The following is a 23,456-nucleotide window of genomic DNA, read 5'->3' as shown; positions in this document are numbered from 1 at the left end:
GCTCCTTGGCAGTTATTTCCACCATTTTGTCTTCCAGCTCACTTATTCCTTCTTCTGCCTCCGTTATTCTGTTATTGATTCCTTCTAGGTTATTTTTCTTTTCAGTTATTGTGTTGTTCATCTCTGTTTGTTTGTTCTTTAATTCTTCTAGTTCTTTGTTAAACATTTCTTGTATTTTCTCAATCTATGCCTCCATTCTATTTCTGAGATTCTGGATCATCTTTACTGTCATTACTCTGAATTCTTTTTCAGGTAGATTGCCTATTTCCTCTTCATTTATTTGGTCTTGTAGGTTTTTACCTTGCTTCTTCATCCGTGACATGTTTTTTGCCATCTCATTTTTTTTTTTTTTAAGAGTGGGATTGTGATCCTGTTTTACAGGTTGTTTGGCCTGAGGCTTTCTACACTGTAGTTTGTAGGCTATTGGGTAGAGCTGGGTCTTGGTGCTGAGATGAGGAACTCTGTGAGACCTCACTCTGTTGAATATTCCCTGGGGTCTGAGGTTCTCTGTTAGTCCAGTGGTTTGGACTTGGAGCTCCCACCGCAGGAGCTTCCCCCTGATCCTGGGCTTGCAAATCAAGATCCTGCAAGCCATGTGGGTGGCAAAAAGATTTTTTTAAAAAGAAAAATAACAAAGTAAAAAAATTATACTAGGAAACTAACAGATATGTTAGAAAGAATATAAAAATAAAAATATAGATGAATCAACAACTGGAAGGTAACTCAGTACCACAATAGTGAAAAAGGAGGGGCTTCCCTGGTGGCGCACTGGTTGTGAGTCCACCTGCCAATGCAGGGGATGCGGGTTCGTGCCCCGGTCTGGGAGGATTCCACATGCCGCGGAGCGGATAGGCCCGTGAGCCATGGCCGCTGGGCCTGTGCGTCCGGAGCCTGTGCCCCGCAACAGGAGAGGCCACAATGGTGAGAGGCCCGCGTACCACAGAAAAAAAAAAAAAAAGTAGTGAAAAAGGAGGAAGGAAAGAAAAAAAAAGGTGGGAGGGGGAAGGCCTTGGCTGTGGAGAGTGGGGCCTATCAACGGTGAGGTTTGGGTGGTGGGCAGGGCCAGTGCTCAGGACCTATGGGGCTGGAAAAGGCCCTGGGGGCTGTGTGGGGGTGGGGCTTAGGCTCAAGGAACAGAAGGGGCCCAGTTGTGCCCCCTATCCTGGTCTTAGAGGGCAGGGGACCTCACCTGGGAGCCTAGCAGGCTTCCTGGGCTCGAGTCGACAGGGCAAACACCCTCCTCTCCTGCTTCTCAGTCTGGGGTCTGGGAGGGCCCCTCCTGCCTGCCTCTCCTGATCTCCCCAGCCTCCCTCCTATGCCACCAGGACCCACTCAGCCTGGAGGGGGCTTTGGATTGGAGGGGACTGCCCTGGGAGCTCAGAAGACTCCCTGTGCTCAAGTGGGCAGGGCAGTTGCCTTCTTCTTTCTCGCTCCTCCCGGAGGGCACCTCCCACTTGCCTCTCCTGATCTCCCTGGCCTCAGGGGTGCTGATGTTGTCTGGCCTCCACTTCTCCTCCCTCTTTGGTCCCCATACGTCCTGCCGGTTCACTTTGGGGTTCCTCCTGTCTCCTTGGGGGTCAGAGTCCTCCACCAGCGGCCAGCAGGCACATGAGTTGTGGGGAGATGTTAACTCTGTGTCTTCCCACACCGCCATCTTGACTCCTCCCCCCTGTAGTTTACTTTTAAACAACTTTTATCAAGCTATTAATAATACCCAGTGAATTCACCCATTGTAATTGTGCAATCGAATTGTACAATTTAAGTTTTAGTAAATAGATACAGTTGTGAAACCATCAGTTTTATCACCCCCATAAGTTCTTTTATGTCCATTTGCAGTCCCACCCCCAGGCCACCATGGACCTGCTTTCTGTCTACAGTTTTGCCTTTCCTCAAAATTTCGTATAAATCAAATCAGACACTATTTTGTCTTTATCTGTTTACTTTGACTTAGTGTCATATTTTTGAGGGCCATCCGTGTTGTTGCATGTATCAGTAGTTCCTTTTTATTGCTGAGTTGTATTCCATGGTATGAATATACCACTTTTTATGATCTTTGATGGGAATTTGAATGATAGCAGTTTTTTGGCTGTTAAGAATAATGCTGTTAGGAACATCCTTTTCTTTAAAATATTTATTTATTTTTTGGCTCTGTCGGGTCTTAGTTGTGGCACATGGGCTCTTTGTGGTGCATGGGCTTCTCTCTAGTTGTGGCGTATGGGCTCCAGAGCACGTGGGCTCATTAGTTGCGGTGTGCGGGCTCTCTGATTGTGGCATGTGGGCTCAGTAGTTGTGGTGCATTGGGCTTAGTTGCCCCACAGCATGAGGGATCTTAGTTCCCCGACCAGGGATCGAACTAGCATCCCCTGCATTGCAAGACTGATTCTTAACCACTGGACCACCAGGGAAGTCCCAGGAACATTCTTTTATAAGTCATTGTGCAGATACATTTCAAAGTTTCTCTTGGATAGATACCTAGGAGTGAAATTGCTGGGTCTTATAGTTAATGTATGTTTATCTTTTGAAGAAACTGCAGAACCGTTTTCCACAGTGGTGATTGTACTACTTTTTTCCCAGCAGTATGGTATGAGAGTTCCAGTTTCTTCATATCTTCATCAACATTTAGATTCTTGTTCTTTTTAATTATAGCTATTCTAGAGGATCTGTAGTGGTATCTCATTGTTTTAACTTGTATTTCCCTAATGATTAACAACATTGAACATCTGTTTGTGTACTTATTGGACATTTGTATGTCTTCTTGGTAAAATATCTCTTAAGATAACTTACCCATTTTAAAAATTGGTTGCCTGTGTTCTTATTATTGAGTCATGCTCTTTATATATTCTGGATTCATATCTGTGATCAGATATGTGATTTGAAAATATTTTTCCCAGTCTGTGGCTTGTCTTTTCATTTCTTAGTGGTGTTTTTGTGTGTGTGTGTTTTTTTTTTTTTTCCGTATGCGGGCCTCTCACTGTTGTGGCCTCTCCCATTGCGGAGCACAAGCTCTGGACGCGCAGGCTTAACGGCCATGGCTCACGGGCCCAGCCGCTCCACGGCATGTGGGATCTTCCCAGACCGGGGCATGAACCCGTGTCCCCTGCATCGGCAGACGGACTCTCAAACACTACGCCACCAGGGAAGCCCAGTGGTATTTTTTTGAAGGGAAAAGTTTTGTATTTTGATTAAGTTCAGCTATCAAGTTTTCTTTTATCACATGCTTTTGGTAACATAGCTCAGAAATTTTTTCCAAACCCAAGACCACAAAGATTTTCTCTTATGTTTTTATCTAGAAGTTGTAAACATTTTAGGTTTTACATTTAAGTCTCTGGTCCATTTTGAGTTAATTTTTATATATGGTGTGAGGTGAGGGTCTGAGTTTTTTTTTCTTTCTCCCCACTGCCCCCTTTTATTCCCTTGTTGCCTATGGATATCCAGTTGTTACAGCACCATTTGTTGAGAAGACTATTCTTTCCCTATTGAATTAACTTGGTGCTTTTGTCAAAATTCAACTGACCACAAATGTGTGGGCTTATTTCTGGATTGTTTGTTCTATTCCATATTTGTTTGTTTATTTATTTATTTTGCTGTGCTGTGCGGCACATGGGATATTAGTTCCCTGACCAGGGATCAAACCTGTGCCCTGCATTGGAGCATGGAATCTTAACCGCTGGACCACCAGGGAAGTCCCATAGAGTTCTGTGATATATAATGCAGTTTACTGTTCATTATTCAAATGTAGTTTAGCTGTAACTGTTTGGACTTTCAATAACAAGTACGTAATCCTTCTACCATTTAAAAAAGTTTTATTTAATTAATAAACTATTTTTAGCGCAATTTTATGTTCACAGTAAAACTGAACAGAGAGTTCCCATATATCCCTAGTCTCCAGAATGCACAACCTCCTCCACTGTCAACATCCTGCACCATAATGGTTACATTTGTTAAAATTGATGACCCTGTATTGACACATCATTATCATCCAGAGCCCGTAATTTACATTAGGGTTCACTCTAGGTTTTGTACATTCTGTGGGTTTGGACAAATATATAATAACATGTATCCACCATTGTAGTATCATACAAAATTGTTTCACTCTGTATAGTATGTTGCCTTTTCAGATTGGTAACTTTCACTTAGTAACATGCACTTAGGTTTCCTCCATGCCTTTAAGTGGCTTGTTAACTCATCTCTTTTTATCAGTGAATAATATTCCATTGTCCTTATGAACTGTTTATCTGTTAACCTGCCTACTGAAGGACATCTTGGTTGCTTCCAAGTTTTGGCAGTTATGAATAAAGCTGCTGTAAATATCCACATGTAGGTTTTTTGGTGGACCTTCTGCCATTTTAAATATATAGTTTGGAAACGAGGAGACTGGGTAAAATCTCAGGTCATTTTAGTTTTTAAAAACTAACATTTTGGGGCTTCCCTGGTGGTGCAGTGGTTGAGAGTCCGCCTGCCGATGCAGGGGACATGGGTTTGTGCCCTGGTCTGGGAAGATCCCACGTGCCGCGGAGTGGCTAGGCCCGTGAGCCATGGCCGCTGAGACTGCGCATCCGGAGCCTGTGCTCCGCAATGGGGGAGGCCACAACAGTGAGAGGCCCGTGTACTGCAAAACAAACCAACAAACAAAAAAAACTAATATTTTAAGGAGAAGTTCATATTGAACAAAATGATAGCATTAGATTTGTTAAGTTTGGCATTTAAAAACTAGAAATTTGGACTCTCATCTCTGAAAATAAGATGAGAGTCTTTAATTTTAGGGGATTCCTGGTCCTCCTTTCTCAGCTCTAATATTGTAAATTAGTAACCTTTTTATTTAAAAAATTTTTAATTTAATTTTTATTTTATATTGGAGTATAGTTGATTTACAATGTTGTGTTAGTTTCAGGTGTACAGCAAAGTGATTCAGTTATACATATACATATATCCATTGTTTTTCAGATTCTTTTCCCATATAGATTATTACAGAATATTGCATAGAGCTCCCTGTGCTATACAGTATGTCCTTGTTGATTATCTGTTTTATATATATAGTATATGTATATGTTAATCCCAAACTCCTAATTTATCCCTCCCCACCACGTTTCCCCTTTGGTAACCATAAGTTTGTTTCTGCAGTCTGTGAGTCTGTTCCTGTTTTGTAAATAAGTTCATTTGTATAATTTTTTTTTAGATGCCACATATAAGTGATATCATATGATATTTGTCTTTCTCTGTCTGACTTCACTTAGTATGATAATCTCTAGGTCCATCTATGTTGCTGCAAATGGCATTGTTTCATTCTTTTTTATGGCTGAGTAATATTCCATTGTATATATGTACCTCATCTTTTTTATCCATTCCTCTGTTGATGGACATTTAGGTTGCTTCCATGTCTTGACTATAGTAAATAGTGCTGCAGTTAACATTGAGGTGCATATATCTTTTTGAATGATGGTTTTCTCTGGATATATGCCCAGGAATGGGATCACTGGATTGTATGGTAGTTCTATTTTTAGGTTTTTTTTTTTTTTTTTTTTGATGTGGACCCTTTTTAAAGTCTTTATTGAATTTGTTACAATATTGCTTCTGTTTTATGTTTTGGTTTTTTGGCTACAAGGCATGTGGGATCCCAGCTCCCTGACCAGGGATTGAACCCGCACCCCCTGCATTGGAAGGTGAAGTCCTAGCCACTGGACTGCCAGGGAAGTTCCTATTTTTAGGAACATACTGTTTTCCATAGTGCCTGTACCAATTTGCATTCCCACCAACAGTGTAGGGGGGTTCCCCTTTCTGCACACCCTCTCCAGTATCTACTGTTTGTAGACTTTCTGATGATAGCCATTCTGACCAGTGTGGGGTGATACTTCATTGTAGTTTTGATATGCAATTCTGTAATAATTAGCGATATTGAGCACCTTTTCATGTGCTTTTTGGCCATCTGTATGTCTTCTTTGGAGAACTGTCTATTTAGGTCTTCTGCCCATTTTTTGGTTGGGTTCTTTGTTTTTTTGATACAGAACTGCATGAGCTGTTTGTATATTTTGGAGAGTAATCCCTTGTTGGTCTCTTCATTTGCAAATATTTTCTCCCATTCTGTAAGTTGTCTTTTCATTTTGTTTATGGTTTCCTTTGCTGTGCAAAAGTTTTTAAGTTTCATTAGGTCCCATTTGTTTATTTTTGTTTTTATTTTCATTGGGAGGTGGATCCAAAAAAATCTTGCTGCAATTTATGTCAAAGAGTATTCTGCCTATGTTTTCCTCTAAGAGTTTTATAGTACTCAGCTTTACATTTAGGTCTTTAATCCATTTTGAGTTTATTTTTGTGTATGGTGTTGAAGAATGTTTTAATTTCATTCATTTACATGTAGCTGTCCAGTTTTCCCAGCACCACTTTTGGAAGAGACTGTCTTTTCTCTGTTGTATAGTCTTGCCTCCTTTGTCATAGGTTAATTGACCATAGGTGCATGGGTTTATCTCTGGCCTTTCTATCCTGTTCCATTGATCTGAATTTCTGTTTTTGTGCCAGTACCATACTGTTTTGATGACTATAGCTTTGTAGTATAGTCTGAAGTCAAGGAGCCCTATTCTTCCAGCTCATTTATTTTTCTCAGGATTGCTTTGTCTATTCGGGATCTTTTGTGTTTCCATACAAATTTTAAAATATTTTGTTCTAGTTCTGTGAAAAATGCCATTGGTAATTTGATAGGGATTGCAATGAATCTGTAGATTACTTTGGGTAGTATAGTCATTTTGACAATATTGATTCTTCCAATCCAAGAACATGGTATGTCTCTCCATCTGTTTGTGTCATCTTTGATTTCTTTCATCAGTATCTGTAGTTTTCTGAGTACAGGTCTTTTGGCTCCTTAGGTAGGTTTATTCCTAGGTATTTTATTCTTTTTGATGTGATGGTAAATGGGATTGTTTCCTTAATTTCTCTTTCTGATCTTTAATTGTTAGTGTATAGAAATGCAACAGATTTCCACGTATTAATTTTGTATCCTGCAACTTTACCGAATTCATTGATGAGCTCTAGTAGTTTTCTGGTAGCATCTTTAGGATTTTGTATGTATAGTATCATGTCATCTGCAAACAGTGACAGTTTTGCTTCTTCTTTTCCAATTTGGATTCCTTTTATTTCTTTTTCTTCTCTGATTGCCATGGCTAAGACTTCCAAAACTATGTTGAAAAAAGTGGTCAGAGTGGACATCCTTGTCTTGTTCCTGATTTTAGAGGAAATTCTTTTAGCTTTTCACTGTCGAGAATGATGTTAGCTGTGGGTTTGTTATACATGGCCTTTATTATGTTGAGGTAAGTTCTCTCTGTGCCGACTTCTGGAGAGTTTCTGTCATAAATGGGTGTTGAATTTTGTCAAAAGCTTTTTCTGCATCTGTTGAGATGATCATATGTTTTTTTTAACTGATAAAATTTTTTATTTCACTTTTGAGTTTTTACACTTTTCCTGATTATTCTGTGTAAGGTGGAAACTAGAACTGTTTAAAAGACATACACAGATTGAGTACATCAATAACCAGGGTTTTTTCTTTTTTGCTATACTATTTTCACAACCACAGGTGTGCTTGCTAGGCAATATAACCATCACAGAAGCAAACGTGAGGCAGAATACTGGTGAGGAAAAAGCATGAGAGAGCTACCAGATATACAGACAGGCTCGTTCTACATTCACTACTACGTTTTCAAGTGCCAAGTATTAACTGCACATTTTTGTTCAGCTAGAAAGAAGAGGAATTTTTTCTTTTTCTTTTTTTCCCTTTTGGTTTGTTTGAAATCAGTGCATGAATGTTTCTCATTTCAGCAGATGGACAAACAGATGGACACTACGGCTACGGGGAATGTTCAGGGAAGGGAGGGGGATGCTGTGAGACTGCTAGGCCTGGCTATTCCCAACTCTCCCCATCACAGTGTTCATGCAACTTCCCTGCATTATAGGGTCTTGTTGAAACGTGTCTGTGAGCTTAATGGGATGGGTACACTTGGGAGAGCTGGTGATCGGTGCCTACAAGCATTATCAGGGCTGACTGCAATATAAGGAGAAACCATGGATATTTAAAAATACGTTTTTGAGTGAGATCTTGGTGTGACTGAAGAGCAACCACCGTTCTGAGAACTGGAAGAAGACAGAGCTGAGATGCAGGAAGCTCTTTTCAACTCTCTGAAGCAAGGCTGGCTCACCGAAGTGCTCACCAACAACCCTCACCCCCTCCAGGCCCCCTGTCCCTGCTCATCTAGTACTAAACCGTGAACAGAAGGCAAAGAGAATGCACAGAGAAGAAAATGTAAGGAAGAAGAAGGACAAATTTAGAGGGAGAAGAGAAAACCAAAATCAATAGTCAAAAAGGACAGTGGGAAAGAATGGTTAGATTTCAAAATTTTAAAGCCCCGAGCTAGGAAGAACCCAAAGACTGAGTACTTACTCCTCAAGTGAAAGGCAATCTCTGCAGAACATTATTCTTAGAGGTGTTACCCAGGAAACAGATAAGGCCATTCATAATGTACATGGCTTTTTTTTTCCTCCTTGAGCTCATGGTTACAGGGAAAACAGATTCCACTACAGAAGCGCAAGCTGCCAATCAGTAACATGCTGCTGTAGGAAAGGGGTTGGAGTCATGTATGGTCTATGAACACTGGACCTTTGCATGGTGTCATAACCCAGTTATCTGCCACCAAGAATGTTAATTTGTGGCTTCGACTTTCCTCAGAGGAAGACACTGTGGCCATCTGCAGTCATGAACTTTTGAGTGGCAACAGCCCCAACAGGTCAAGTGTCTACAAGCCCTGAACAGAACAGGCAGAATCACTGTGAATTACCATGAAACTCAAATGCCAGACTAGAGGTGTCTCACTCCAAGTCCCAGTGTCACAATATAATCTCTATAACTTTCTGTACAACTTTACAATGGAACTGTATTTCAGTGACTGTTTTGAATTGAATTAAACTTTCTGAAAAGTTACACATATTCAGGTCTATTTTGTTTTCTACCAGTAAGGGTTCTCCTAAATTACAAAACCCCATAATCACAGTGTTGTTTTTTAAAAAAATTAAACACAGAGTACTCCTGTCAGTGTTAATCAAAATCAAAACTTCAGAATGCCATGGCATTTATGTGACCAATCTGAGTTTGAGATACAATTACCAGCTGCTTATCCCATGGACCATTTTTGCTAGACTGAGGCTGTGAAAAACTGAAAGTTGACGTACGATTCTTTTTTTTTTTAATTGCACAAAGGGATATACGTGGAGGGTACAGAGTGACACTGAAGAGATCACAGGGCATGACAGACATTAGTTCTCTCCCTCCCCAGCATCTCCTCGTCTCCCTGGTTTTCCGACGTCCACAGAGTGAGATTGTCCCTAAGCAACTGCATGATCAGGATGCTGTCTTTGTAAGACTCTTCATTTAGTGTGTCCAATTCAGCAATCGCTTCATCAAATGCCGTTTTTGCCAGGCTGCAAGCCTTTTCAGGAGAGTTTAGAATCTCATAGTAAAAGATGGAGAAGTTAAGTGCCAGGCCCAGTTGAATTGGGTATGTAGGCTGCATTTCTTTCTTACTAATTTCAAATGCTTCCTGGTAAGCCTGCTGGGAGTTTGACACAGTGGTTTGTTTATTGTCTCTAGATGCCACCTGAGAAAGATATCTAAAATAGTCACCTTTCATTTTCAAGTAGAACACCTTACTTTCTGGTTGTGTAGCATTGGGAATAAGGTATTTGTCCAACAGCTCCAGAACATCGTTGCAGATGTCCTGCAGCTCTGCCTTGATTTTCTCACGGTATTCTTTGCCCATCTGCTGCTTCTTCTCGTTCCTCTCTGTTTTCTGTTTGATGCTGGAGATGACACGCCAGGAAGAACGGTGGGCACCAACCATGTTCTTGTAGACAACAGGCAGCAGTTTTCTCTCCTCATTGGAGAGTTCGTGCCCCTGCTCCATGACTGCCTTCACGGCCGCAGCCATGTCATCGTAGCGCTCCGCCTGCTCGGCAAGTTTGGCTTTCTGTACCAGCTCACTTTTATCCATGGTCATTCCCTTGGGAGGACCGCAGGGGACAAAGACACTTACGAGCAGAGCTCCGGACATGGTGATCGCTTCCTTCCCAAGCCCACTCCTCCAGCGGCGGCTGCAGTGGCGGCGGTGGCAGAATCGGCGGCTGCAGTGGTGACCTCGGCTCCAGAATCGGTGGCTGATCATATGGTTTTTATTCTTCAGTTTGTTAATGTGTATCACACTGATTGATTTGTGGATATTGAAGAATCCTTGCATCCCGGGGATAAATCCCACTTGATCGTGGTGTATGATCCTTTTAATGTATTGTTGGATTCAGTTTGCTAGTATTTTGTTGAGGATTTTTGCATCTATGTTCATCAGTGATATTGGTCTATTTCTTTTTTTTGTGGTATCTTTGGTTTTGGTGTCAGGGTGATGGTGGCCTCATAGAATGAGTTTGGGAGTGTTCCTTCCTCTGCGATTTTTGGGAAGAGTTTCAGAAGGATAGGTGTTAACTTTTCTCTAAATGTTTGGTAGAATTCACCTGTGAAGCTATCTGGTCCTGGACTTTTGTTTGTTGGCAGTTTTAAAATCAGTTTTGATTTCAGTACTTGTGATTGGTCTGTTCATATTTTCTGTTTCTTCCTGGTTTGGTCTTAGAGGTTATATGTTTATCCATTTCTTCTAGATTGACCATTTATTGACATATAGTTGCTTATAGTAGTCTCTTATAATCATTTGTATTTCTGTGGTGTCTTCTCTTTTTTCATTTCTAATTTTATTGATTTGAGCCCTCTCCCTTTTTTTCTTGTTGAGTCTGGCTACAGGTTTATCAATTTTGTTTATCTTTTCAGAGGAACCCGCTTTTAGTTTGATTGATCTTTTCTGTTGTTTTGTTCCTCTGTTTCATTTATTTCTGCTTTGATCTTTATGATTTTTTCCTTCTACTAACTTTGGGTTTTGTTTGTTCTTTTTTTTTAACATCTTTATTGGAGTATAATTGCTTTACAATGGTGTGTTAGTTTCTGCTTTACAACAAAGTGAATCAGTTATACATATACACATGTTCCCATATCTCTTCCCTCTTGCATCTCCCTCCCTCCTACCCTCCCTATCCCACCACTCTAGGTGGTCACAAACCACCTAGCTGATCTTCCTGTGCTATGCGGCTGCTTCCCACTAGCTATCCTCCCTACGTTTGGTAGTGTATATATGTCCATGCAACTCTCTCACTTCTGTTCTTTCTTTAGTTATTTAATATCCTTTTAAAATTAGTAATCTTCATATATTTAATGCATTCATAGAAATTGCATTAGGTATTAATTTTGAGCTTAAATTTTTTTTTGGTCATATATACTGGTAAAAAACATGGGCTGTGGAGCCAGCTGGAGTCTGTTCAGATCTTGTTTCTACCACTTACTATGTCATTGAGCAAGTAACTCAACCTCTCTAAGCCTTTGTTTCCTCAACTAAACTGTGGGAATATAAACATTGCCTAGCTTTTAGGATTGGGGTGAAAATTAAATAAGAATGCATGTAAAGTACATGACATAGCAAATGATCAGCTGTGGTGATAAATGGTAGCTGTGGTGTCTTTTCTAAAATGCAGTATATGAGTTCATGATATTTTCAGCTCCTTGCAATGCAGTAAGTTATATTCTTAATGCAAGAGTCTGAAATATTTAGTGAGTTAGAAAAAAATTAAGACTTCTAATTTATTCCCATGTATAAAAATGGTTTCTGTTGTGATTAGTTTATTTTCATAGAAAGTCCAAAAATGACGACAAGTTGTTGTTAACTGAATAGAGTGGTAGTAGTTGAGAAACCTTTTTCATTTATGCTGTCACTTTCTAGGCTATCTTCTCATACTGTCTCCTGAGGAAATCTCATCCACCTCCATGGCTTCAGTGGCAAATGAATCTCATCCATCCTCCTGCTTGCTTGACACATCCATTTGGGTGTATCATAGACTTAAATTAAAGCTCAGTACCCCCAAACTAAATTCATGATCTTCCCTTTCAAACTGTTATTTCTTCTAGTGTTGTTCACCATCTCAGTACATGGCATAGCCGTACATCCCTTTGGTCAAGCCAGAAATTGAAAGTCACCCTCAATTCTTCCTTTTTCCTGGTCCCCTTACGACTAGTTATTTTCCAGGTCCTCTTGATTCTAACTGTTAAATATCTCTGACATCCTACCGTTAAATATCTCTGAAATCGTTCTACCTTTCTCATCCCCTTCTATTTATTGTCAGCACCATCTCTCATCTGGCTAACTACTTCAGCCCTCTAACTTATTTCTTCACGTCTCCCCTTGCTTCCAGTTCTTCGTATACAGTATAGCCAAAGTGACGATGATGTCACTCCTCTGATTGAAAAATCATTCTATGGCTTTACTTTGTTTTTAGCATAAGCTCTAAAAGCCTTAAGATGTTCTTCATCATCCTGTGTGATTAGGCCCCTGTCACTTTCTTTAGCTGTATCTACATCTACTGTCCTTTTTCATCTCTGTTTCTTCCGTTCTGGTCTCATTACATTTCTTCAAAATCTCCATTCTCTTTTTTGCCTCTTGCTGTCCACTCTGTTCCTATCTAACTCTTGCTCATATATCAGATCGTATCTTAAACCTTACCTCTTCTGGAAAGCCTTCCCTGACCTCTTCCCCTTTCCTTCTGCATCAGTTCTCCTGCCCAGATTATGTCCCTTACTCTCATCTAGAACTCCGTGTTTCTCATTTCCCAACACTCATCCTGCTTATAATTATTTGGCTAGTATGTCCTCCCCAAGATGACATATCATAAGATTAAAGATTGTGTTTGTCTTGTTTATCATTGTGTCCCCGGAGCCTAGCACAATGCCAGACACAGGTGTGTAGTAAGTATTTGTTGAATGAATGAATTTGGGTATTTAGAAAATTTTAAGTTGTATCTGTAATTACTTGTAATAATTGTATTGTCATCTTTTTTTGTTAATTCCCCCTATTCCTTACAACTGTTACTTAAAACATTTTATTTTGCAATAATGTACTTATTTTAGGAATAAGAAGAAAAAGACTACCATTTGCCAGGCGTCATGTAGGTCACTTGAAGTAAATTGTTTCATTTGGTTCTTACTATCAATGTGTTCATTCTTATCCCCATTTTGCCATTGAGGAGATAATCTCTGGGTATATACTTTCTAAGGTCAAGTCTGTGAAAAGTGGTAGATGTGTGGATTCACGTTGAGGTCTTTCTATTCTAGAACCTGTGTTCTCTTGCTGTAATTATACTACCTTCTCCAATTTAATGTCCACATTAAGTAATTAATATACACATTTTAAGAAATGTCTTATGATTAGCTAAAGTGTCAGATTTTGTATTTATTTCATTGACTCTAGTTCTTTAGCAGTGCTATGCTCATGTGACATACAGTACATCTTGTAATTGCTGATAATAAAGGTGAAATTTGTACTAGAATAAACTTTAAATCCAGGCTAGAAATTACATCACAGTGTCAAAGGAATTAATTTTAAGAGCTATTGGTCTGTAGCATTAGTCTCTGTGCAGTGATTGATTCTCTTCATCATTTTCAGGGACTATTTTTGCATATGGACAAACTGGAACAGGTAAAACTTTTACCATGGAAGGTGTTCGAGCTGTTCCTGAACTTAGAGGAATCATTCCAAATTCATTTGCTCACATATTTGGTCATATTGCAAAAGCAGAGGGTGATACAAGGTAAAAGAGAATTCTTAATATTTTCTAACATTGAGAAGTACAAGCATAAGAAAGATGTATAAATTTTATAAACACATTTAAAAAACTGTTCTAATATTTCACTGTTTTCTTTAAAAATGATGTTTTATTTACAGATTTTTGGTTCGAGTGTCTTATTTGGAAATATATAATGAAGAAGTTCGTGACCTTTTGGGCAAGGATCAGACGCAGAGGTTAGAGGTATGGATAATTGAAATTGGAGCATTTTCCAAAGCAATAGAATGTGTACTAAATTAAGCTCTTTTTTGAACAAAAGGTACTTTAAATATTTTACTTATTTTTTGACCAGGTAATATGATAACATAGTTCAAAAATAAAAGTATTTTAAACATTTATGCATTGAAAAGTCTTGTTCCTACCTCATTTCTCCCCACCCTAAGATAACCACTTTCAGTATCCTTTCAGTGTTTTTTATGTAAATACAAACAAATACAATTTTATTTTTACTCCAGAAGTAGGACACTGTATACATTGATCTGCACCTTTTATTTAATTAAAATTTTTCTTGAGATAAGTGTAAATTCATATGCAGTTGTAAGAAATAATACAGAGAGATTACCCTTCACACAGTTTTCCCCAGTGGTAACATTTTACAAAGCTATAATGCAATATCACAACCATGATATTGACCTTGATGCAATCCACAGATCTTATTCAAATGCCCTCAGTTTTTCTTGTAGTCATTTGTGTTATATACTATTTTATCATGTGTAGATCACCACAGCAAGGTACTAAACATCTCAGATATGCTTTATGTTGCCCTTTTATAACCACATCCACCTCTCCTGTGACCACTCCCCTCTGTCCCCATCCCTAACCCCTGACAACCCCGATCTGCTTTCCATTTCTACAGTTTTGTCATTTCAAAATGTTATGTAAATATAAACATACAATATGTAACCTTTTGGAATTGTCTTTTATCACTTGACATAACTCCCTAGAGATTCATCCAAGTTGTTGCATGTATCAATTGTTCATTCATTTTTATTACTGAGTAATATTGCATGGCGTATTTAACCATTCACCTGTTGAAGGACATCTGGGCTGTGTACGGTTTGGGGCTATTATGAGTAAAGCCACTATGAACATTCACACACAGATTTTTTTGCAAATGTAAGTTTTCATTCTCTGGTATGAATGCCCAAGAGTACTCCGGGATTTATTTTAAGTCAGAAGTTTTTAAAGTGTCAAAAATATAGGTATTAAGACTAATCATAAATGTAGTCATGAATACTTGTGTTTTCAGTCTTTCTTTTACCTGAAGGAAAAACCAAACTTTCTGATTGAGAAACTCTAGTTTGTATACTTTTGGGTAATAGATTGGCACTAAAGACTACTTTCATCCAGCATCTTAGAAAAGGGAACTGTGAGATTATATGCATAAAAGTCAGATAATCACAAAATTTGTGAATTGGTACATTATGGTTTTAACTGACAAGTATAGCTGATTCACATTCATTATTTTTAAATTGAGATATAATTTACATAGCATAATATTCATCCTTTTAAAGTGTACAATTTTGTGATTCTTAGTATATTCAGAAAGTTATTCAACCGTCACCACTATCTAATTCTAGAACATTTTCATTACTCCAGAAAGAAACTCCATGGCCATTAGGAGCCACTCACCATTCCCCCTCTCCCTCCTGGTAACCCATAATTTACTTTTAGTCTCTATGGACTTGCCTATTCTGGACATTTCATTTAAATGGAATCATACGATTGTGGTCTTTTATGTCTGGCTTCTTTCACCTAGTATAATGTTTTCAAGATTCACCCATGTTGTAGCACGAATCAGTGTTTCATGTTTTTGTTTTGTTTTAACAGCCTGTACATGTTTTTATATGAATACACACATACCTCGTTTTATGGTGCTTCACTTTATTATGCTTTGCAGATACTGTGTTTTTTTACAAAATGAAGGTTTGTGGCAACCCTGCATCAAACAAATCTGTTCAGCTCCATTTTTCCAGCAGCATTTACTTACTTCATGTCTCTGTGCCACATTTTGGTAATTCTTGCAATATTTTAAACTTTCCACCAGCAAAAAAATTATGACTCACTGAAGGCTCAGGTGATGTTAGCATTTTTTAGCAATGAAGTATTTTGAAATTAAGGTACATACATTTTTTAAACATAATGCTGTTGCACACTTAATAGACTACAGTATAGTGTGAACATAACTTTTATATGCAATGAGTAACCAAAAAATTCATGGTGCTAAGTTTATTACAGTGGTCTGGAACTGAACCTGCAATATCTTTGAACTGTATATTTTTTCAGTTCTCTTGGTTATATATCAGTGAATGTAATTGTTAGATAATGTGGTAACTGTATTTTTAGGAACTGCTGGACTGTTTGCCACAGTGGCTGTACCATTTTACATTCCTATCTGCAATGTATGAGGAGTCCAGTTTCTCTACATCCTCATCAACACTCGTTATTATGTCTTTTTTATAGCCATTTTAGTGGGTGTAAAGTGGTATCTCATTTGTGGGCTTGATTTCCATTTCCCTGATGGCTAATGATGATGAATATGTTTTCACGCCATTTGTGTATATCTTCTTTGGATAAATTTCAGTTCGGATCCATTGCTCATTTTTAATTGGGTCTTTGTCTTTTTGTTATTGAGTTGTAATAATTCTTTATATATTCTAGATACAAGTTTGTTAATAGATATATGGATTTATCTATATTTAGTTTTGTTGCTTGTGCTTTTTGGTGTAGTATCTAAGAAATCATTGCTTCATCCAAGGTCATGAAGATTTATGCCTTTGTTTTCTTCTAAGAGTTTTATAATTTTAGCTCTTATATTTATGTCTTTGATTCATTTTGAGTTAATTTTTTCTGTACCATGTGAGGTAGAGGACCAACTTCACTTTGCCTATGGATATCCAGTTGTCTCAGCACCATTTAATGAAAAGACTATTTTCCCCTTATCGCACATTGCTTTTTTCACTGAACAATGGATTGTGGCAGTTTTTCCACATCAGTACAGAGAAAGCTTCCTCATTCCTTTTTTTTTTTTAAAGCTTCATAATATCCTTTGTATGCACATAATTTTAATTTATTTAGCCAGCCCTCTGTTGATGAACACTTGGATTGTTTAAGATCTTTTGCTGTTACACACAATTCTGTGCTAATTAGCCTTGTACATACAACATTTCATACATGTGCAGGCATATCTGAGGATAAATTCCTGAAGCATGGTTGCTGAGTCACGTGGTAAATGATTAGTAACTATTGCCAAATATATTAATATAGTGTATGAGACACTAGATTTAGTGTATGAGACAAAAGATTAGCCTTTAAAATATTAATATTGGAATTTTGATAGAAATTGCCTTGTCAGTAAAATAATTAGAGAATAATGGTAAGAGTAGTCACCATTGTAGAATGGTGTAGAATACACTTAGAATAACAGCAGCTACTATTACTAAGCTTTTATAATGTGGCAGTAGGCATTCAGTACAGTAAATTGTGGTAGTAGCACATACTTTATTTCATTTAATCTTTCAGCAGTTCAGTTTTGTTATTGTAAAAAATGAAACCTACAGAGGTTTCCTGACTTGCTCGTATCGCAGGTAAGTGGATTAAGGATTAAAGGGTGATTTCTTTTTTTTTTTTTTCAGCTCAAAAACTACTTTTATTCAGTGGTGTTCTCCTTATTTTCTTTTTTTTTTTTTAATTTTTTTTAACATCTTTATTGGAGTATAACTGTTTTACAATAGTGTGTTAGTTTCTCCTTTACAACAAAGTGAATCAGTTATACATATACATATGTTCCCATATCCCTTCCCTCTTGCGTCTCCCTCCCTCCCACCCTCCCTATCCCACCCCTCTCATGGTCACAAAGCACAGAGGTGATCTCCCTGTGCTATGCGGCAGCTTCCCACTAGCTATCTAATTTACATTTGGTAGTGCATATATGTCCCTGCCACTCTCTCACTTCGTCACAGCTTACCCTTCCCCCTCCCCACGTCCTCAAGTCCATGCTCTAGTAGGTCTGTGTTTTATTCCCATCCTACCACTAATCTCTTCATGACATTTTTTTTCTTAGATTCCATATATATGTGTTAGCATACGGTATTTGTTTTTCTCCTTCTGACTTACTTCACTCTGTATGACAGACTCCAGGTCTATCCACCTCATTACAAATAACTCAGTTTCATTTCTTTTTATGGCTGAGTAATATTCCATTGTATATATGTGCCACATCTTCTTTATCCATTCATCTGTTGATGGACACTTAGGTTGCTTCCATGCCCTGGCTATCTTAAATAGAGCTGCAATGAACATTTTGGTACATGACTCTTTTTGAATTATGGTTTTCTCAGGGTATATGCCCAGTAGTGGGATTGCGGGGTCGTATGGTAGTTCTATTTGTAGTTTTTTAAGGAACTTCCATACTGTTCTCCATTAGCTTGAATTCTGGCTCTGAGTTCTTAAGCAAGTTACTTACCCTCTATGAGCCTTAGCTTTGCCACATGAAAATGGAAATCATAAAAGTATCTAATTTATAGGATTATTGCCAACATTAACAAATTAATACAACGTTTTAAAATCGTTGATTGACATGTAATAAAGTATTCAATATATTTTAGCTTTTTTTTCTTTTTAAGTTTACTATATAAGCTGAGCTTTTGGAGCAGTATATTACAGGCTTCGGTATTATTTGTGTTTGTTGGACCTTAATGAAGACTTAATCTATAATGATAATGTGTAGACAGCAAATATAGAAATAAGTTTCATTTTTGCTAGTTGTCATTTTTGGTTTTGATGGATACTTTAATTCTGTGCTTTTTACCTTTTAAAAGTTTATTGTTTTATTGCATAGATTATTAGAATAAAAATCATTTGGACAGATTTTCCATTTTTGTAACAGTAATTATAGATCAGATTTATTCTCAGGAACAGTCTTATCAATGGTTCTCAACCACATTAGACGCAATGCCCCCTTTTTTTTTTTTTTTTTGCGGTACGCGGGCCTCTCACTGTTGTGGCCTCTCCTGTTGCGGAGCACAGGCTCCGGACGTGCAGGCTTAGCGGCCATGGCTCACAGGCCCAGCTGCTTCGCGGCATGTGGGATCTTCCCGGACAGGGGCACGAACCCGCGTCCCCTGCATTGGCAGGTGGACTCAACCGCTGCACCACCAGGGAAGCCCAGTGCCCCTTTTTTGTAACATATATCTTGTAATGCCCCTTTGGCTATCCTGAAATAAATTTCATAGATGATTAAATCTATCTACACACATAATTTAAAAATTATCAATATACTGCCCTATTATAAAAGAATAAAATTAATTTAAAAATAAAGTGCTTGTATTTCAATATATAAATGCTTAGATGTGATCATACTCAATGACATAATGAAGTAGTCAGAAGCATATATAATCATGATTGTAGCAGCTACAAATGCAGACTATTATACGTATGTTGTATTGGTGATCTAAACACCTTAATTGGTGTTGCTGTCAATGACATGGTCTTTTAAAATAGTAACTAGCTCTTGGTAGAGTTCTGAGGAAAATAAAGTAGTTCTTTCCTCAGTTTTCCTGCATTCCTATATTATTATTACCATGGGAAAGCACTTTGTCTTCATATGTACAATAGAGTTAGTGTTTAGATTCAGGTAATTATAAATTGTTTTTTCACCCATGTTAATTTCTGGTAGGACATTCAGAGTTGCATGGGACAATTCATTGACTGTGACCATTCCACCCATTTCAAGGTGTTCAGTATCCCAGGCCCCTGCCTATGAATACTAATAGCATCCTCAAGTGAACCAAAAACTCCCCCACAAACTTCTAAAACATTCTGGGCAAGGGAGTAACTGCTGCCATTGAGATTCATTGTTTTGGCATTATAAATTGTTTGTTATACAAATTAAATTTCTGTGTTTTTATGATAAAAATTCTTTGCTAGCATTACCATCCAATTTTTTTTAAACTTTCATAAACAAATAACAGTAATAGACAGTAATACATACCACTCACTCACAATCATGTGCCTCATTTCTAGATGAACTTGCGGGCGCTGACTCAGACTCATGACTGAATTTAAGCTATTAGTTTTTAGGAGTGTCTAGACCACATTTAAGTTACCAGGACTCTCTAACAAAGGTAAAGACCCCTGATATTGACCCTCATTAGAGGGTCAATATCAGGGGTGTCTCTCAGAATGATTAATACTTTGATTTCCTTTCTTTCCTCCTGGTGGGATCTCTTCCCAAACCAGGGCCAGGATCCCCTAATGAGGGTCAAAACCAGAGAGAAAACAGGATTCAAACTCATGTACTAAGACACCCGAGATAAAAGTCAAACTAATTCCAGAAGGCTCACTTTGATACAATATCATAAAAGCCTATACATAAGGAATTTTATCCCATTTTCTTTCCCTTTTAAAAAACAGTTCTAGTTGAATGTAGGTGTTATAGTCTAAAGACCACTGAGGGGCCATTGTTCATCAGAGCCTAAGGAATATTGGGGCCATGTGGTGTTACAGTAAAATATCATTCTCTTTTCATGGGAGCATAGCTGCAGTTCTTCCAGTTTTGCAAAATCTACCCTAGGGGACTACAAGATAGAACAGAGCTCTCATTACCCATTATTCTTTCACACGGCTGCTATTACCAGAAACAGACAGACTGGCAGATCAGTATCCAGAGTCTTCTCAGGGTCACAGTTTCCTAGCATGAGAATGGAAAGTTTCCTACCTACCATTCCAGACAGGGGTGCAGATGAGCCTTGGTCTAACAGGGAGTTTCTCAATTACTGCTTAGGCAGTGCTGGATGGCCAAGGGACTCCTTGACCCAGAAGGGAAAGTCCAATTAAAGTGGTACTCTGCTCAAAACAAGATGACCATGTCATACACCTTCCCCCACAAAAAAGTAAGATTCCAATCGAGGCAACCCAGTAGGGAAGAATGCCCTGGTGTTGTCACATACGAGGTTACACCACTTACCAGAAACGTTTTACACCAGGACCAGAGCCTTGTTTCCTTTACCAGGGAATCGAAAACACCATGGGCCAGTGCTGCCTGGTTAGTGGCAAGCACTTGGGGCTGTCCCTGAGACAAAAGCACTCAGGCACCTGCTGGGCAAGATCTGAGTGCCACTGTCAGCCCAGGGCTGATGTGCCATGAGTGAAATGCCACTCAAGATAGCTGTCCCTTCATGGTCACCAAAATTGTTACTGAACCAAACTTGGGTCTGCTTGCCTGCTACACAGCAAGGCAAATTTACTGACACTGGTTGTGTTGAAGGGAAGTACACTGTTTTATTGCAGGGTTCCAAGCAAGCTCATGCTCAGAAGACTCAAACTCGCTAATGGCTTTTATCAGGGATGGGTTTTTAAAGGCAACATTTGCGGTGAGGGTTGCAGGGTGCATGACTTTGATTGGTTGGTGGTGAGGTAACGGTGATATTTCGGGAATCTTAATCATCAATCTCCTGGTTTAGTCCAGTCTGAGGTCTAGTGCTTGTGGTCAGCATGTAGTCATCATCCTCAACCTGGATGGGGGTCTTGGTTTCTACAGAACAACTCCAAGATACACATCAGATTGTTTTATATATTCCTTGAGGAGGAACTAGGACTCTGTTTTATACCTGAACTATTGTTTCAGCTATAAAAAGCAGTTTTTTGACTGTTTTTCTTTTGTTTCTGCATTCCTTCACTTCCTTAGTAACTGCTTGACTCTGCTCTTTGGAATTCAGGAAAAGCCTGGGAGACTAAATCCTTTTTCTTTCTTTTTTTTTAAAATAAATTTATTTATTTTATTTATTTTTGGCTGTGTTGGGTCTTTGTTGCTGCGCGTGGGCTTTCTCTAGTTGCGGCGAGCAGGGGCTACTCTTCATTGTGGTGCGCGGGCTTCTCACTGCGGTGACTTCTCTTGTTGCAGAGCGTGGGCTCTAGGCTTGTGGGTTTCAGTAGTTGTGGTGCACAGGCTCAGTAGTTGTGGCTCGAGGGCTATAGAGCGCTGGCTCAGTAGTTGTGGCACACGGGCTTTGTTGCTCCGCAGCATGTGGGGTCTTCCCAGACCAGGGCTCGAACCTGTGTCCCCTGCACTGGCAGGCGGATTCTTAACCACTGCACCACCAGGGAAGCCCCCCTAAATCCTTTTACTACAAACAAGAAATGGGGGACATGGAGGGGCTTTTTTTACCTGGGAGGGTCCTGCAAGGTCCTGCCTTTTAAAATTTTATTTTTATTGGAGTATAGTCGATTTACAATGTTCTGTTAGTTTCAGGTGTACAGCAAAGTGATTCAGTTATACATATACATATAATTCTGTTCTTTTTCAAATCCTTTTCCCATTTAGCTTATTACAGAATATTGAGTAGAGTTCCCTGTGCTATACAGTAGGTCCTGGTTGGTTATCTATTTTAAATATATTACTGTGTATATGTCAATTTCAAACTCCCAATTTATCCTTCCCCCCATCCTTTACCCTTTGGTAACCATAAGTTTGATTTCTAAGTCTGTGAGACTGTTTCTATTTTGTAAATAAGTTCATCTGTATCATATTTTATAGATTCTGCCTAGAAGTGATATATGATATTTGTCTTTCTCTGACTGACTTCACTTAGAATGATAATCTCTAGGTTCATCTGTGTTGCTGCTAATGGCATTATTTCATTCTTTTTAATGGCTGAATAATATTCCACTGTATAAATGTACCACATCTTCTTTATCCATTCTTCTATCGATGGACATTTAGGTTGCTTCCATGTCCTGGCTATTGTAAATAGTGCTCCAATGAACATTGGGGTGCATATATCTTTTCAAATTATGGTTTTCTCTGGATATATACCCAGGAGTGGGATTGCTAGACCATATGGTTGTTATGTTTTAGTTTTTTAAGGAAGCTTCATACTGTTCTCCTTAGTGGCTGTACCAATTTACATTCCCACCAACAGTGTAGGAGAATTCCCTTTTCTCCACACCCTCTCCAGCATTAATTGGCTGTAGAATTTTAGATGATGGCCATTCTGACTGGTGTGAGGTGATACTGTGTAGTTTTGTGGGGTTTTTTGCGGTATGCGGCCCTCTCACTGTTGTGGCCTCTCCCATTGCGGAGCACAGGCTCCAGACACGCAGGCTCAGCGGCCATGGCTCATGGGCCCAGCGCTTCGTGGCATGTGGGATTTTCCTGGACCGGGGCACAAACCCGTGTCCCCTGCATCGGCAGGCGGACTCTCAACCACTGCGCCACCAGGGAAGCCCATACTGTGTAGTTTTGATTTGCATTTCTCTAATAATTAGTGTTTTGTTTATCTAGTAATTGGTGCTTTTTAGCCATCTGTATGTCTTCTTTGGAGAAATGTCTATTTAGATCTTCTACCCATTTTTTGATTGGGTTGTTTGTTTTTTGATATAGAACTGCATGAGCTGTTTGTATATTTTGGAGAGTGATCCCTTGCCGGTTGCTTTGTTTGCAAATATTTTCTCCCATTTTGTAAGTTGTCTTTTCATTTTGTTTATGGTTTCCTTTGCTGTGCAAAAGCTTTTAAGTTTAATTTGGTCCCATTTGTTTATTTTTCTTTTCATTACTCTAGGCGGTAGATTGAAAAAGATCTTGCTGCAATTTATGGCAGAGTGTTCTGCTTATGTTTTCCTCTAAGAGTTTTATTGTATTCGGCCTTACATTTAGGCTTTTAATCCATTTGAGTTTATTTTTGTGTATGGTGTTAGGGAGTGTTCTAATTTCATTC

General features: G+C 38.8%; 2 protein-coding genes across 4 annotated transcripts in view; one reads left to right on the top strand and one right to left on the bottom strand.

The window, feature by feature from the left end:
* Positions 1-23,456, top strand: part of KIF3A (kinesin family member 3A) — an 81,902-nt gene that overhangs the window by 8,794 nt on the left and 49,652 nt on the right. For all 3 annotated transcript variants that reach the window (XM_007106265.3, XM_007106264.3, XM_055086753.1), the window contains exons 3-4: positions 13,560-13,704; positions 13,839-13,923. In XM_007106265.3, the coding sequence (XP_007106327.1) occupies positions 13,560-13,704; positions 13,839-13,923 (230 nt within the window). The remainder of the gene's footprint in view (positions 1-13,559; positions 13,705-13,838; positions 13,924-23,456) is intronic.
* On the bottom strand, positions 9,242-10,044 carry LOC102984179 (14-3-3 protein beta/alpha-like). Its single transcript, XM_055086754.1, has one exon. It carries the CDS (start codon positions 10,026-10,028, stop codon positions 9,270-9,272), a length of 759 nt encoding a protein of 252 aa, XP_054942729.1. The 5' UTR covers positions 10,029-10,044; the 3' UTR covers positions 9,242-9,269.

Source organism: Physeter macrocephalus, chromosome 8 (assembly GCF_002837175.3).
Source record: "Physeter macrocephalus isolate SW-GA chromosome 8, ASM283717v5, whole genome shotgun sequence".
NCBI classification, from domain to species: Eukaryota; Metazoa; Chordata; class Mammalia; order Artiodactyla; family Physeteridae; genus Physeter; species Physeter macrocephalus.
This window is presented reverse-complemented; position numbering and strand designations above follow the sequence as displayed.

What these genes read in the sequence shown, in the direction of transcription:
- LOC102984179 (XM_055086754.1), bottom strand. Translation starts at nt 10,028, where the DNA reads ATGACCATGGATAAAAGTGAGCTGGTACAGAAAGCCAAACTTGCCGAG.